This window comes from Melanostigma gelatinosum (genome assembly GCF_949748355.1).
Source record: "Melanostigma gelatinosum genome assembly, chromosome: 19".
Classification (NCBI taxonomy): Eukaryota; Metazoa; Chordata; class Actinopteri; order Perciformes; family Zoarcidae; genus Melanostigma; species Melanostigma gelatinosum.
In genome coordinates, this window is record NC_136652.1 from 892126 (window position 1) to 910421 (window position 18296).

An 18296-nucleotide genomic window follows, 5' to 3' on the forward strand; every position below is an offset into this window, starting at 1 on the left:
TATACATATATATATATACATATATACACATACATACATACATATATGTATATGTATATACATATATATACATACATATATATATGTATATGTATATACATATATGTATATACATATATATACACACATATATATATATATATGTATATGTATATACATATATATATATATACACACACATATATATATATATATATGTACATATATATACACACATATATATATATATATGTATATGTATATACATATATATATATATACACACACATACATATATATACATATATACACACATATATATATACATATATATATATATATATATACACACATATATATATATACATATATATATATACATATATATATATATACATATATATATATATACATATATATATATTTATATATTTATTAATGAACATATAATCAATGGGATTCAGCCCATGTAATGATAAAAGGTGACTGAACCTTTAAACTGTGGACATAGCTGTGGATGGACACAGTTTAGAGGTTCGGTTGAGTTAAAACAACACTATTTGAAGCATTCTTTTTAATATAATAAAACTGAAATGTTTCCCCAAGGCATATTATACATTCATAATACTATGTGAGTGCAACTGTTTGCGTGTGTTTGTGTTCGTATTGGAGATATAAATGACCTGCACTAAAGCAGAATAATGTATGTGCATGTATGTTTGTGTTTGCGTGGCTCCTGTCCTCATGACTGAAGCACATTTCCGTAGGAAACAATTGCACCTCATTGGTTAAACCAAGTTAGCCAATCACCAATGACGCAAGCCAGAGCACCTGGGCCCGCCCCATCGCAGACACCAGAGTTTGGTTGGTAGTGTGTGTGTGTGTGTGTGTGTGTGTGTGTTTGGGGACAGTGGAAAGACAGTCCATTCCACTTGCAGTGTCCTCATGGATGGAGGGGATGTGGCTTCCGTGGTGAAGAGAGTGAAGTGTCGATAAGCCGAGGAGAGGCGGAGTCTAAACCTCAGCTTCTTTCAAGCAGATGTGCTCCTGCTGTCAGTCACTGTTGGGCTTCTTCAGGGAGAAGGCCAGGATGCTGAAGTGGTTGCTGAGCTGTTGTACCTATCAATGGAAAACATTATTTTGTACCGCATTCAATAAAAACAACTTTCATAGATTTCAACATTGAGTTTTTATCTGGGCCAGCAGGCCATTAACTCATCATCATCATAGTCCTGTGACAGACAGCGATACACAATTGTTTCTATTTTTGTCAGAGCATTTGATTTATTAATTGCTTTAAGTAACAAAAATTTCAACAGGAAAATCAGCAACTCTAGCTTTAAGCCACATGCCGTTTGTATCTTGTCAGGGTTTAACTTATAATACTGTATTTCTGGTTTTCACTTTCTGGTAGAGTTAGATGTTGGAGAGTAAGCTGTGAAGACTGATACCACTAGCATATTTGTCCATTACTAGAAGGCTACAGCCAGCAGCCAGTTAGCTTAGCACAAGCATAGGAAATGGGTAAAGGCAGCGGCGGGCCGTGCATTTTATACCTGGGCCTTCTGTGCTGTCCTACTGCGCTACGGTTATTTGTTTCTATTGGTGTAATAATACACGCATTCATATTCAACCGTTCGGTACGATGCTTACGAACCGAACAATACGTTTGAATAATACTGGTGCATTTGGAAAATGCAGAAGCTTAAATTGTGGGAAATATAATGTTTTCGGTGGACTGCGCTCACATAACAGGGTCATGCCTAGCATTTGGTGCCATTTGAGTCCCCACTACATAATACGGTATATTTTGTGGAAAGATGGCCTTATAATTCTTTCTAAAAGCTTGTCTTGCATGGTTAACCCCCCTCTACCATAAAAGAAAATGATATGTACACAGGAATAATTTAATTGAAAATAATTACTCCAATTTTAGCACAAGTAGGCTAAACTGCCATGTCCCCAATCATGTTTGGTCAAATTAAGATACAGATAGAGGTAATAGAAATCAAACAAATTCCACATTTTCCTCATTGTTGTATAGCTATATTTATAATATTCCTCACCAAATGTTTTTTGTTATTAATGCGCTTTTAAATGCTTAGAATCTGTAAGATATGTTTCGTCCCTGAGTTGACTGTCCCCCCTGTTACTATGATGCAAATCTCCCTGCACAAGCCCCCTGACATTTCCTCAAGTCATGTGACTGAGGAAGTAGCATACACTTTTTGGGGGGAAATAATCTACAAGTAGCAGAGTAAGTATCACTCTTTAATAAACCTTTTTAATCAATGTGTTAGAATGCTTGAATGATGTTGTAACTCATAACATGTCCACCCTGTTACGCTCATTCATAGTGGAAACCAATCAGTTTTGGTAATTTTGAAAATAAGGTTAATAAATGTACTAAAAATCTTCCTCTGTTGTCACTAAATGCTAGCTTGTTTATCTCATGAGTAGTAATGGCTAACTTTAGCATAAAATGTCCCCCCTGTTACCGTCCACCCAGTTACTATTTTGCACAATAACAGGGTGACACACAGTAACAGGGTGGAAATTACATTGTGCCTTAAAATAGAGAACAACTTTTTTCAAATTAAAGCTAGTTTGTAAATACTGTTCAAAATATATTTTAAGGCTACCGGTAAGGGACACCGGCCGGCTTCCGTCGCGCCCATGCCGAACGCCCGCTGGCCGGCGATCGTTCTGGCACCGGTGTTACGTGCCTACTGGTTTCCCCTCCGTGCGCAGCAGCTGTTTTCTGTGTCTGTCGCCAAACATTCACAAACATATTGCTGGCGAGCTATAAACCACATCTCATATTCATTACGATTGTATAAGTGACACATAAGTGATGGATAAGTGATCGTAGTGCTCACTTACACAATCGTAATCCGGCTGCAGCCACGTATGGAGAAATACATTGAAGAAAATATATTTATGGAAAGACCTGGATTCGAACTCTGGCGAGCAAAATAGTAATAAACCCAAAGATGGTCGTGCTCCGCGATCCGCCACTTAATCACAGAGCTGCATCAGTCATTCAGGTATTTATTCATTAGGTCATACCTCGTTACTGCCCAGGGAACGTTTTGGTTTAGGGCTTGGGCGTCTCTCCGAACACTTCAAGACATATTTATCAATGCTTTTTCGCGAGGCTTCGACTATACACCAGCGACGCATTTTGACGGAAACAAATGTATTTTTGGACAATTATACAGTGACGATCGTACTTTGAAAATACACTAAATAATTGTGAAAGATAGTCCTGCTATCTGTTCGTTTGTGCACTTTATACTCTACTTTATTCTATATTTTACTTATTTTATATTTTATATGTTTCTACTTTGCACTGTTGATTGTTGTTAAATGTTATGCACCTCCAGTCATGTCAAATTCCTTGTATGTTCAACATACCATGGCAATAAACGGTTCTGATTCTGATGTTGTAGTTTAAACTTGTCAAAATGTCATCATTTGACAATAATTAGCAATCATAATTAGCATATGAATGTATGACCTAAATGCATTATGGCCAAAAATCTGTGTTGTGAGGTCACAGAGCTCTTTGACCACACCACCAAGTCAAGTCTGAAGTCTCTCCCAGATGACGTTATAGAACAAGAATAAAGACAACTCTTGACATTTTATCGCTATTTTTCAGTGACAGTATCACCTCAAACTCCAAGATAAGAGCTGTTCCCTTTGAAAGATTGTCCACTGTGCAAAAAATAAAATTAAAATAACCGTTATATTTATTTCCATGTTATTTGTGTCAAAGCCTGAGAGCATGTCCACACTACACGTTTTGCTACGTTTACACCGAGCGTCCACACTACACGTTTTGCTACGTTTACACCGAGCGTCCACACTACACATGTTTTGCTACGTTTACACTGAGCGTCCACACTACACATGTTTTGCTACGTTTACACCGAGCGTCCACACTACACACGTTTTGCTACGTTTACACCGAGCGTCCACACTACACACGTTTTGCTACGTTTACACCGAGCGTCCACACTACACATGTTTTGCTACGTTTACACCGAGCGTCCACACTACACACGTTTTGCTACGTTTACACCGAGCGTCCACACTACACACGTTTTGCTACGTTTACACCGAGCGTCCACACTACACATGTTTTGCTACGTTTACACCGAGCGTCCACACTACACATGTTTTGCTACGTTTACACCGAGCGTCCACACTACACATGTTTTGCTACGTTTACACCGAGCGTCCACACTACACATGTTTTGCTACGTTTACACCGAGCGTCCACACTACACATGTTTTGCTACGTTTACACCGAGCGTCCACACTACACATGTTTTGCTACGTTTACACCGAGCGTCCACACTACACATGTTTTGTTACGTTTACACTGAGCGTCCACACTACACATGTTTTGCTACGTTTACACCGAGCGTCCACACTACACATGTTTTGCTACGTTTATACCGAGCGTCCACACTACACATGTTTTGCTACGTTTACACTGAGCGTTCATACTACACATGTTTTGTTACGTTTACACTGAGCGTCCACACTACACATGTTTTGCTACGTTTACACCGAGCGTCCACACTACACATGTTTTGCTACGTTTACACTGAGCGTCCACACTACTTTCAGAGCACTGGAAACGGAGGAGTTTGAAAACGCTCCAGAGGACGGATACGTTTGAAAACTCAGAGTTGCTTCTTCGTGTGGACGACGCATACATTTGGAAACAATCACGTGTTCACTACCTGATTGGTTCTTAACAGTCACGTCGTGTCCTTCCCTGATTCGTCACACACCTGTCACGTGACCCTTACCCGGAAATTCACAAACAACAACATTGATGACCGATCGCCCAGCAGGTTAATTCAACATGGCCAACTGATTACAGGTGTTGCTGACCTTGTTGTCTTTACTAGCAGCTGTTCTGTTAAAGTCTGCATTATTACGGAGGAAGCAGCTGTTATTGGAGCGATTAGTGAGCGTGACCAGTAGTGTTATCAGACCTACGGAGCAGACGTCTGAAGTCACGGTTAGCGGCTTTGAGGAGGACGGACGCAAAACGGAGGACTTTGCTATCCTTATTAATGCTTATTTAGTTCTGCACAACTATTATGAAGTCCGCAGATAAACTAAAGGAATAAAACATGAATTGCTCTCTAGGACAGAGACTTCAGACACCAGCAGACCTACATGTGAGAACAGACAATAACGAAACCAAGGACAGGAGTGAGACGTGTGTTGACCACATTTATGGACCATAATCTAGTAAACCTTTATGTGTAAGTGTTAATATTAAAGTAAATGTGATATGAGAGAGAGAGATAGAGCAAGACCTGCAGCGCTGTAACTAAGTCTGAAAAATAAAACTTCTAAAACTTTCCACTAAATGTGTCTGTTTGAGTTCATAGAGGAAGATTTCAGAGAAGATCTGAAGTATCAAACACGACATTCATTATTTGTCGTATTTCTTAACTAAACAACCACATCTACTTCCTGTTTACACCGCCACCCACCCGCATGCCCAGTGTACGTGAAGAGTCACGTGATATTGCCGACCCCCGACTTAGAGGAACGAACCAGTCCGGCACATAACCCTCGGTAAAATGCGACATTGACACTATTACATTTCAGCCATAACATGTTTGTTACTGAGCTGCCAGGTGGATGTTCCGTGTCAGGGCCAGTCTAGCCGTTTCCAGTCTTTGTGCTCAGCTCAGCTAACCGGCTGCTATCTGTAGCTTCATATTTACTGGAGACACATTATGTTTGTATTTCAACAGAGGTGCTATATGTGTACGCTCTTACCACTGAAACGCCGAAGTGGATGTGTGCTAGTATGACAGCGGCTGTCCACAGATAGAGCAGTAAGGTCTCGTTGGCGACCGCCCCGGTTACCGCCAACACCACCACTGGAGTCATGGGCAGCAACAGGCAGCTGAGCGCTTGGCAACGTGTGTTACTCATCTGACACACAATCAGCTTACACTGCAAGATTAATACATTCACACATGAATAAAGACATTTATGCATTGCGTGGTTGTTGAAAGCACAAAAATAAGAGTAATGATGCGTGTCAGAGATCAGCAGAGACTCACCGTAACATTAGCAAAGGCTGTCCCCACCATGAGGTAGAAGATCCTGGGCTGCAGCTCGAGGATGTTGGATGGAGAGAACACCACCCAAATGGTGGACAAGACGAAGAGGAGGACGGGAGAAAGGAAGGGCAGGAAGGCTTCGTACAGGCTGCTGTGCTTCAGAGTGTTACTGCGGTGACCTCTGCAGAACCACAGAGGGGGAGGAGTTCAGAGTGCTGTGTGAACTCATGACGCTCCAATATAATGAACCACTAATGAAATGTTGACTTACTTCAGGACATTGTAGAGGCTCATGGGTACGGTCACAGTAAAGGAACAGGCTGGCAATCAAAAGATATTCATTATTATAGGTGCACAGCTCAGGTGAGGTAGTGAATGAATGTACTCAGAGTGACCAATCACAGCTCACCGATGATCATAAAGGTGAAAAGGTCTCTATAGAGAAGGCTCCACAGGATTGGCTGGTACCATGTTTCCACGCCGACCACAGCAGTGACCACGTAAACGAGGGAAATTGTCTGGAAGGAGAGGACACATAAGATGTCAGGTCATCAGAAGGCTGTATGTCATGGTGGGGGCCGGTGTTTGCGTGTCCTTACCACTTGGCTGATGTCGTATCCCCATGGCAGAAACAAGATGCCAGTGTTATATTTCTCCCAGTGAGACAGAATGAAGGAGAACAGCACCACCCACAGGATGTAATACAGTGTGGCCACACCCACGCCACTTTCCCCACGCCCAAATATGGAGTAGACTGTGGCCACGAAGAAGATGCAGGCCCAACTGTCCAGGCCGTGGTCAAACAGCTCCCCTAGTGGGGTGGAGGAGTTGGTGCGACGTGCCTGTTTACCGTCAACACCATCTACACATAAAAATAAGACATGGATTATTAGTACAGGACATGTGAACATTGATAAAGGAACACATAAACATACAGCCTAAGCTGCTGCCCACACTCACTGAACTCACTCCACAGCAACTGAACTACGCTCATTTCATCCACACATGGAAGTGATCTGCAAACATACCCTCAGATCAGTTGCCACATAGATAGTTGTATTGTTGTTATGGTTCACATAATGATTTTGACTCACTTTAGTGTGTTCACAGAGTACATGGTTACATACAAACAAAAACACAGAAGGAGTTTGACAAACGCATGAATCTGTATGTCTTTAGCAGCCAAACAGCCTCCATGAGGAAGAATTTGCCTGTGCGCCTCTTAAAAGGTCAGAAGAACAACACACAAGGGCTGCAGGGGTTAGGACTCACCGAGCGTATAGGCCAAAAAGTTGAAGATCCCTGCAGCAACCCAGACCCAACTAGGTACGTGTTCATGCCCTGCAGCTGGGACACAAACACTTTCAATATGCAGCACACCACACATACACTGAGATAGACATAGATATATCTCTACCTATCTAAGAAAGACAAACTTTCACTTTTCTCACTTAGCTCAAATGTCTTCAGGGGTTGGTTAAAACTGATCTTATCTCAAACGGAAGTAGGGGTGTCCCTGACTAAGAATTGACATTGTCGAATCTGATTGGTCAAGTCTTGCCTATAGTCGGATGAACATCAAACTGTGTATTTTTTCCTTGCACGTCAATCCCCCTCTATTTAAGCATTAGGCATCTATAGAAATATTGTAAAAACAAAACAACAACAAAAAAAAAGATTGGCTTACATACATTTCTCTATTGGTTAGCTGTTGTGTCAGATAATCGACAGCACTGTTTGTTGTGTGTGTGTGCATGTGTGAGTGTAGCTGGAGCGCTGTCCGTAGCACTGACGGGGACATCAATAGAAGGAAACATGGTTTCTAGTCCTTCTTGCTCTACGTGGTTGTAAATGAAACTTTGGGTCCAAATTCTATTTCCCAGCTGTTCCTAAGTGCCTCCCCCTGCTGACTTTTGAGAATCATTCATACATTCTAAATATATCTCGCCCTCTGATAGTGCTACAATCTTTTGGAAGTGCTCGATTAATAAATGCAGACATTTTGAAATACCCATGTTGTTATGATCCTTTGTTTCCCCGCCACGATTCGACTGTGATGTTGGCAGTCGAATCAGGCTCCTTGTAGATCAAATCACTGAATAGTCTACTGTTCATGGTCACCCTAAAGTGAAGGGGAGGCACAGACAGCTGTATAGCATGATAACTGCTGAGGAGAATATGTGTAGGTGAAGCATTAACATGTGGGCTTAACATGGACTGACTGTTCTTGTGAGGACATCTTGACAGGTCAGAGTCATGTCTGCACCCATGTGAACAAAAAGATATAATGCAGACATGATAGAGCAAAGTATCTTTACAGAGTAGTGCGTCAGTCTTTGTCTAGGTTCTACAGATCTAGTTGTACATGCGAGTAGTAGCTCTGTGTGTGTGTGTAGGAGTGCAATGGGTTAGTGATTACACACAATCACTCGTGTATCAGTATGTGATGGACTTTGTGTTGAATAAACAAAGTGGCAACGTACATGCCTTTAGTTTTTCTCCACCCTCTGGGCAGATGGGTGAATTCAACTAGCAAAATATGTTTGAAATATATATGTTCGTTGGCAACGATTAAAATATTTAATCGCATGGATGTTTTGCGATTAATTGCGATTAATCGCATTGTTATCGCAAAGTTCAATAATGAATTATAAAGTAGTGTATTGCGCACTTTTATTTTAAAGTACTGCTGTATGAACAAAAGGGCAATAACATTTGGTTCACGAGATGCAGCATGTTTCATACTTAATGTGAATATAATTCATACTTTGTTGGCATCTTATTCTGAAAACCGGATGTTCGTCTGAAGAAACCGGATGTTGTCTCACGTTAATCTTTCCGCTAACTTTCAAAGTCCTTCGCTCGCTCCCGATCTGTGCCGTTTAAATGCGTTTACGGTGAATGTCAGCATATAGGTGCACTAACATGTAAGTGTCTGCTGAGTTGACCACGGAGATCTGAGTGTCTGCTGACTTTACCGCAGCGATGTACAGTAGTCTCCAGGGAGAGCAGCAGAAGTCGCCTTTTCTCTACGGCAACCCTGAAGGGACATCATATCTCTGATACAAAACCATAAACATGAGGCAGTCTGACTATAGGATGTTTGCTGGCTTGTATCCCACTGTTCTTGTCATCCTCTTGTTATGTACATGTATTGTCTCTTGTCTTTCAGTTTAATTTTTTTTTTTAAATTTTTTTGCGTTAACACGCGATAAAATAATTGTCGGCGTTAATTAATGAATGCATTAACGCAAAATGAACGCATTAACTTGCCCAGCACTAATATATATATATATATATATATATATATATATATATATACACACACTTCATCGTGCACTAGACAAAACACAAAAAGTATCACTGAGGACCTACCAGAGGCAGTGAAGTCAGAGTCGTAGAAGGCCAACATAAGGAAATTCAACACAAGGAACATAAAGCCTGTAAATGTAATGAGGTTTGGAGCCAACCATGTTGGTAGGAACTGTTAGGAAAGAGGTAGACAGAGACAACAACATAGTGAGTAACAGTTCATGAACAAGTCCCTTGGCTCATAAATAGACTCTTCTAATCAGAATACTGACACTGATATCTAGACAGTAATTATTGTTGTCACACTTTTTTACAACAACATTCTAACTGTATGAGACAATATTAATCACCTTCTGCCCTCAACTGGTACTGATCTATCCTCAAACTTTGAAACAGCTGTATAAAAAAAAAAAAGAAGTTATTTAATACACACACACCCCAATCAACTTCAATGCTACCCATCTCTCACACCCCATCCTGACTAGCCTGCTTAGTTAGATATGCTCAACCTGTCTTTACTAACAGACCATGTACCACAGTCCTTTAAAACATCTGTAATTAAACCTTGTTAAGAAGCCCACTCTTGATCCAGAGGTCTTTAGGTCTAACCTTCCCTTCCCCTCTAAGATCCTTGAGAAAGCAGTTGCGAATCAGTTGTGTGACTTTCTGCGTAACAATAGTTTATTTGAGGATTTTCAGTCAGGCTTTAGAAAGCATCATAGCACAGAGACAGCTCTGGTAAAAATAACTAATGACCTTCTAATGGCATCAGACAAAGCACTTGTCTCTCTTCTGGTCTTGTTAGACCCTAGTGCTGCGTTCAACACCATAGACCATTACATCCTGCTGCAGAGACTAGAACATTATATTGGTAAAGGAAAAGAACCGCACTAAGCTGGTTTGAGTCTTATTTATCAGATCGATCTCATTTTGTACAAGTTAGTCATGGAGTTCCACGAGGTTCTGTGCTTGGACCAATTCTATTCACCTTCTATATGCTTCCTTTAGGCAATATTATCAGTCTTTACTCCTGTATTAGCTTTAGGGCTGCAACAACGAATCGATAAAATCGATTATTAATATAGTTTTCATTATCGATTAGCAAATTTCATTATCGATTCGTTGTGTCGCGCGATTATTATGCCACTCAACAAGTTGAGTATAAAAAAAAAGAGCAGAGCGGAGGTAGAGGAAAGACCGTCTGAGAGACCCGTTGTTCTGAAACACATGGCGGAGGCAGAGAAATCAGTACGACCTAATGCCATGTTCACACCAAACGCCAGTCTCGCCGGGGACCATTTGTGTTCATTCGCGCTGGAGAGGGGGCGGGGCTTATCGCCCTGAAATCCGTTCAACTGTCCGCCATCAACCATGGAAAAATAACCTATTTCTGCTTAGTACGTGTTGTGGAAGTCACAGATATCCCGGGAAATTAAATGCCGTCATGTCTGGTTCATAACATTGACCAGAGGAGCTCCGTGGATTTTATCGCGGTGTATTCACACTGTGTCTAGCAAGCCACACGTCGCTGTTTAGCTTGGATGGATTAGTGCTAGGCTATGCTAACATTGTAGCAGCTCCACATACGGCAGCGTCTATTCATTGTTTGTACCATATAACACACACACACACACACACACACACACACACACACACACACACACACACACACACACACACACACACACACACACACACACACACACACACACACACACACACACACACACACACACACACACACACACACACACACACACACACACACACACACACACACACACACACACACACCTTGACAAGTTAGCGTTAGCTCGTTAATAACTGTAGTAAAGCAGGGGTGGTATAGTTTGCAAGACTAAAGACACATTTTTACTCACTTATAGTTAGGGCCGGCTCAGGTTTAGAGATAGGGCCGGCTCAGGTTTAGAGATAGGGCGGGCTCAGGTTTAGAGTTAGGGCCTGACTCAGGTTTAGAGTTAGGGCCTGACTCAGGTTTAGAGTTAGGGCCTGACTCAGGTTTAGAGTTAGGGCCTGACTCAGGTTTAGAGTTAGGGCCTGACTCAGGTTTAGAGTTAGGGCCTGACTCAGGTTTAGAGTTAGGGCCTGACTCAGGTTTAGAGTTAGGGCCTGACTCAGGTTTAGAGTTAGGGCCTGACTCAGGTTTAGAGTTAGGGCCTGACTCAGGTTTAGAGTTAGGGCCTGACTCAGGTTTAGAGTTAGGGCCTGACTCAGGTTTAGAGTTAGGGCCTGACTCAGGTTTAGAGTTAGGGCCTGACTCAGGTTTAGAGTTAGGGCCTGACTCAGGTTTAGAGTTAGGGCCTGACTCAGGTTTAGAGTTAGGGCCTGACTCAGGTTTAGAGTTAGGGCCTGACTCAGGTTTAGAGTTAGGGCCTGACTCAGGTTTAGAGTTAGGGCCTGACTCAGGTTTAGAGTTAGGGCCTGACTCAGGTTTAGAGTTAGGGCCTGACTCAGGTTTAGAGTTAGGGCCTGACTCAGGTTTAGAGTTAGGGCCTGACTCAGGTTTAGAGTTAGGGCCTGACTCAGGTTTAGAGTTAGGGCCTGACTCAGGTTTAGAGTTAGGGCCTGACTCAGGTTTAGAGTTAGGGCCTGACTCAGGTTTAGAGTTAGGGCCTGACTCAGGTTTGCCATGGACCCGCCCTAGATATGCTGCTATAGGCCTAGACTGCTGGGGGACTTCCTAGGATAAACTGAGCTCCTCTCCATCATGCATTAATGTCCCATTAATGTGCATTACTAACTTTGCTTCTTCTCCGGAGTCTTTGTGCTTTCTTGCCCTAAGGTCTCTTCCTTTTTTCCCTGTTCCAAGATATTTTGGGGGGAGTTTTTCCTGTTGTGATGTGCAGGTCCAAGGCAAATTTGTAATTCTTGGTATTGGGCTGTACAAATAAAACTGAATTGAATTGAGTTTTATTGACACTTACATAACTATGTATTAGTTTGTTGCACTTATTGTATTCGTATTAGTTTGTTTCTGCACTGTACTTCTGCTCTGGTTTATGCTCTTAGATGCTTGCGTAAATAAGGGGATGCACTTGTGACTTCTGGTTACTAGTAGTTCTCTTGAATACCGATGTTGAATACACTTATTGCAAGTCGCTTTGGATAAAAGCGTCTGCTAAATGACAGTAATGTAACAAATTATTTTAGGACAGGGATGGGAATTTTGTCATACCAATATCAGGTTGCATTCAGGCAGAGATTAAAAAGAAAAAAGAAAGTCTTGATATAGAGAAGCAAATATGTGTTTCAGTGCCCAAGTATTTTATCAGATACACAACTGCATTCAAAAGAAGAGTGTCTCCAGAGACTAGAAAAAAACATAAGACTGATGTGTTGTTACACAGAAAAAGAAGGTTGATGAAGCTCGTCTTGTTAAGCTTCCTTTATACTACCATCTTTGTAAACTACTCAGACATGTTAATAATGCTTTCATCAGTGAACTATTTGTGACAGTCGTGTCTGAAACGAGCACATAGTTACAACAATTCAAAAATGCACGTATGATGCTCAAGCCGCGATGATGTCCTTTTCTAGCACGCCTCTCGCGCCGGCTTCACTACAACAAGCATAAACCTAGCTTTATGGTATCACAGCAGGCGGTTGGAAGCCTCATCAATGTATTCCCACACACAACACACACATCCAGAGCTCAACAGGTCTTTCTCACCTTCACCACGAAGTTCCAGAAAGGGTGCATGACGTAGACTGACAGGGGATTGGAGTCCACTGCGCTGTACTGCAAAGAGACATAAATCAGTAGTCAGAAGGTGAGACTAAAATTTTTTTTATAAAAAAAACAGTTCTTTGGTTACATTTTCTTACATTGGATTCATCTCAATGCAAGCAGACTACGGCTTGTTTTTAAATTAAAAATAAAAAGGCCACATGGCATCACGTGTAGCTTCTTTACTGGATCTTTTTGGTGGCATGTCATCATGCAGATCAAAACAAACCTGATCCCAGTCTGTTACTTCATCCGGACATGACGCAAATGTGTGCGTGCTACAGTGTAATGTACCCTCTCTTGTGTTCATACAATTTAAGGTCCTTTTTTCGTGTTTTGTTGTGCTATGCTTTCTTCTTCAGAATAAATGCTGACTGGTGTTCATATTAACAGCTACAAACATGTTTACTAAAGATATACCAAAGCAATTAACCCTACAGCAGCCAACCAAGGGCCCAGTTTACTACACAGTACTCTTGCTCATACGTTCACACTTGAACTGGGTCTGCACAATGGATCATCTCATCAATTATCAAAAATGAATAATCCCAGATTACAGGTTTATTGACAATAACTCAAACACTTCATTTAGAATCTTCATTGTGGATACACAGCCATGATGCTAATGGCAAACCCACACGATAACCACTGTGATTAATAATCACCAAATATACAAAACACACACACACTGTAACCATAATCCACACTCTCAACTTGTACAAACATGAAAGCACATACGTGCATTGCACAGTTGCCCACAAAGACATACAAGTTACTTCCCAAGGGAGGCAGCAGTCTCTTGTTAAGTGTGACAAAAGATGAGAGGCAGGAAAATGGATGACACCATGAAAGACAGAGCGAGAGGATTAGTGAAACTATCTCATGTGCTTTCCATTTGCATGCTTGTTCTGTGCACCTGTGTAGTACGAGCACTGTGCACAGAGAGTCCTTTCATTCACTGACACTCCACCAGCTATGGATGCTCGAGGCATAGTAGCCAACGCATGGCGTGTGAGTCACTCAAGAAGCCTTATTGGGAAAAGCTCTCGCTTGGTAAACAGTTTCACAGCAGCAATCAAAGGAGGCAGATCCGTACGTCATTTAAGGGCAGAGATGATGACCAGGAAATTACAAAAGTAAAGAAATGTCGCTAAGAGCTGGTGCAAAACAGGCAGACGTAAAATAATGAGTATTCTGCATGCATACAAAATGTAGCCATTATGTACAAATAAACCAACAGCACAGTCTTAACACATGGCACAAAGCTGTATATCTAATACATGAAGACACTTTTTAAAGCTGAATTGGCTTGTGTTGATCGGTCCTTTAATAGCGGCCAGTGACAGGACAGTGAAAGGCTCTTTGTATCTGTTCTGCCATGTTGATGCTTATCTTTTTGGGGAAAAACTGAACACTAAAATGTTTGTAATATGCAGAGAAGATGCTACTGTTTTAAACAATTCAATAACACAGTGCTATGGTCGCTCGACTTCTGAGAAAAGTGATTTCACTTGTCAGTCCTGGTTTAATGTCAGTGTTTGTTTCCTCGGCAGTGTACTGGTTCCCCTCACTTTACCATTACACCAGCTATCTGCTTTCCTTTCTCTTCTGTGGTTGCAATATAAGCAAACGTCAAAGACATGGCCTTCGATACAACGAGCAGACGTACGGTGGACCTCTGAAATGTGTGAAAAGACTAAGTAACGCCGTCTTTCATTGCCAAGCACAGCCGAGGAGAAAGAGTCGCTAGCTAACTATTAGCACACTTGCGTCAATGTCAAGCAAAACATGGCAAACTATGAGACTTCCGGCAGTCACTTTTCAAAATAGTTACGTTTCTAGTTCGTCAACATTAAGAAATGTCCTCGTTTTTTTGTTTTATTCTATTTGCCAGTCTTATAATAGCACGGTGAACAATGTGTATATTTCGAGAGGCATAAAGCTTGAGTGTCCGATCACCACACAGAACATTGAGCAAATACTTCCAATTTCCAAGGGTGCCTTTCACCTTCCGACTGCAAGCTTGACGGCTATCACATCAGGGGTTAGGGAGGACCACTCCATAAACAACATTATTCGCATATCAGCATTCAAGATACAATCAAAATAAACATAATCATATCATACTGCAGTTAGAACGAACGAGGAACGCCTTTATTTTCTTGGGTAAATTTGAGGGGCATCTGGTATGCCTTTAGCTAACTCTGGCTACCTTCATTTTGTTGCCAGGGATGCACCCTGTAGATTGTGAGCGCTAACTGTAACACACACGCGCACGTGCATGCACAAGAGCGCGCGCGCACTCAATCACACAAGGCTCAATGGCTAGTTGCTAGCATGCTATTACAACACATTAATAATACCTTGTATTTGTCGAAGCCCGCAAGCTGGTCCTGAGTGACATAATCGTAAAGAGCCATGGTGGTACAGGCTGGCTCCAAAAGGACATAAATGGATATCTGTTCCTTTGGAAAAGCTAATCCACACGTTAGCTTCCGAGGCGAAGTACCATCTAGTTCGGCCGCTGTCGTTCACGCCGGGTGAGCTGATATCGAAACATTTGAGCCACTCCTACGGAGCGCAAACATCTAACGTTAGCGGACTGGAGCTCACTACTGCCACCTCTGGCCTGGATGTTTGCGATAAACAAAGACAAATCAGTATGAAACGATGTCTCATGGTCCAAAATGACACGGTTTTATTATTCATGTTCTCACTTGAGTAAACGAATACGGGCAATGTTTGCTGATGATGACGCAGCTGACGCTATATTTAATTGTGTTAGTTGGTCACAGCGTTCCGCCGTCTAGTGCTCTGCTGCTCTTAAACGTGACGTGGCTTTCCGCTCCAGCCGGAAGAAAGGGGCAGATCTGCTTGTTTGATGCTGACCAGTTGAGTTATTCCTCGATCCGAGAGTAAAAATCCCAACCGAAGGCATAATGTAAGTACCAACAATAGTTAAGTTGTATTGCAATAGGTGTCATTTAGTAATTTTAGTAAATCTTCATATGTAGCGTTCCTCTATTGGTTAACGCCAGTACTGGTTCTGACGTACCTAGCTAGCTAGGTTGAAGTTACTCAGATTGATGGTCCAAATCGACCACGATTTGGCAGATTTATTGACGACCATGTAATCCATGATAAAGCGAAGATTGTTACAATAATTCCGATGATTTTTGGATTCACATACAAGCTAATCATGTACAGAATACTGCGACTAGCAGGTGTTAGCGGTGTGTCTACGTGAGCTGAACGCGTCCGTCAGCTAACTATTGGAGCTGTGATTATCGTTATGCCAGTGGGTTTGGATGCTTTAGCTTAATCGTACATTAAATCGTATACAACGTTAATCTCGCTGCTAAACACTTTCTAAAGATGTATTTTTTTCTTGTTTTTTTTTAATGTTGAATGCATTTTTTCCAACTTTCCAGACAGTCTTATTATATTACCATTTTCAACACATTAGAAATTGGTAAATTACTTTCAGAGATTTAAACGTCAACATCATGCTTCCTCTTATTGTGAATATCAAATAGTCATGGATGTAAAAGGTGCGTTTGACTTTGGGGAAACTGATAAATGATGCGAAGTAAACATTACTTAATAGTGGTGACTAAAGTGAGCTAAACACTGGTATATTCCGTCGCTGCTTTTCTCGAAAGTATCCGTGGTTTTTTTAAAGACTGAATCAGCATCCGTGTCTTCATGCTTTACAGAATGGTGACGGACGTGCAGCTGGCTATATTTGCCAACATGCTTGGCGTGTCGCTGTTCCTGCTGGTCGTGTTGTATCACTATGTTGCGGTGAACAACCCCAAGAAGCAGGAGTAGAGGACCAATGTGACAGGAGAGGTGAGGACCACTAGTGTGAAAGCTCGAACACGGTGCAGCACTGTGATGGGTAGCTTTGTGGTTGCCATTGTCAGTCATGTTCCACTGTGACCTCCAACAAGTCACATTTTCAACTCAATGTGACATTGTTTAATTAGTTCAGTAATTCCCTCTAATTGTATACCAATGAAAGTGAAAACTGCAGTGTCGTAATTTGTTTGTATGACGCAGGGAATCATGGTGCCTTGCATGTTTCCATGATCGTGGTTACACCTGCCTGACACCCACGGCTATACTAGTATTTGTCACATTTCTATTACTATTACTGCTTTTGTTATCATGGATATTCTATTATATCCGATGCTGTTATTATAGTTATACTTTTTTTACTTAATATTTCTGCTATTAGTGCTACTGCTATCATGAAAGGTATCATTTCTGTTTTATGGATTAACTCTGTTGTTCATTCTGAACACTTGACATCTATCACACTTGTGTCGTCCATCCTGGGAGAGGGATCCCTCTCTGATCCCCGATCAGTGGAGGGTTCCCTGATCCTGGGACAGAGGATGTTATGTGCTGTACAGATTGTAAAGCCCTCTGTGTCAAATGTGTGTTTTGTGATACTGGGCTATACAAATGAATTGAATGAGTTGCCACTTGATTATTGAGCCTCAGTAAATATGTGGAATATGTGGAAGAAACATAAATGCTTGTAGGTGACCTCATAGTCTCGTTCGACAGTGGATTATTCTTTCTGAGGTTGAACACGTGTGAACCAGTTTAAAGTATTTTCCTCCCCACAGGTGAGATAGGACTCAATGCCACCACCAAGGAAACAACATTCCCCACTTCAAGTCCCAAGAGATGAATTTCTTTCTACGGTTGCACAGTAGTGTTTTTTTCTAATAAAAATGTGTGTGCCATTTGTATTAATGTTTCATGTATTCCTTTAGTTATGCATGCACACTGGCTCACTGGTCCTGCAATCCTGCGTCCTTCAGAGGATTGGCAGTTCAATCCCCGCTAGTCTGTGTTGATGTGTCGGGCAAGACACTTAACCCCAAATTGCTCCCGTACTGCGAATGATGGGCAGGTGGCACCTTACATGGTAGCCCTGTCATCAGTGTGTGAATGGCATGTAGTGTTAAAGAGCTTTGAGTGGTCGGAAGACTAGGAAAGAGAAATTCAAGTCCAGTCCATTTACACTAGACACATTACGGTATATTGCAAAACGCAAATAAGAGGTTTTTCAAGTTCATTTATTTTTACTTCACGTTTGATTCAACACAGTATCAGTCAGTGTAAGTAATTTGCCA

At 41.6% G+C, this 18296-nt stretch overlaps 2 protein-coding genes across 2 annotated transcripts; one reads left to right on the forward strand and one right to left on the reverse strand.

Moving 5' to 3' along the window:
- Positions 1 to 439: 439 nt before the first annotated feature.
- Positions 440 to 15673, reverse strand: selenoi (selenoprotein I). Its single transcript, XM_079290482.1, has 10 exons — positions 15510 to 15673; positions 13090 to 13158; positions 9462 to 9570; positions 7359 to 7433; positions 6686 to 6948; positions 6496 to 6604; positions 6358 to 6406; positions 6087 to 6267; positions 5797 to 5976; positions 440 to 1098 (listed from the first exon to the last, which is right to left on the reverse strand). The coding sequence occupies exons 1-10, from the start codon at positions 15564 to 15566 to the stop codon at positions 994 to 996; spliced, it is 1197 nt and encodes a 398-aa protein (XP_079146608.1). The 5' UTR covers positions 15567 to 15673; the 3' UTR covers positions 440 to 993.
- Positions 15674 to 16078: 405 nt separating this feature from the next.
- Positions 16079 to 17907, forward strand: ost4 (oligosaccharyltransferase complex subunit 4 (non-catalytic)). The gene is made up of 3 exons (XM_079291049.1): positions 16079 to 16087; positions 16863 to 16998; positions 17784 to 17907. Exon 2 carries the CDS (start codon positions 16864 to 16866, stop codon positions 16975 to 16977), a length of 114 nt encoding a protein of 37 aa, XP_079147175.1. The 5' UTR covers positions 16079 to 16087; position 16863; the 3' UTR covers positions 16978 to 16998; positions 17784 to 17907.
- The last annotated feature ends 389 nt before the right edge of the window (positions 17908 to 18296 follow it).

Bases quoted from the DNA above. Each gene is read 5' to 3' on its own strand.
- ost4 (XM_079291049.1), top strand. From the start codon at position 16,864: ATGGTGACGGACGTGCAGCTGGCTATATTTGCCAACATGCTTGGCGTG.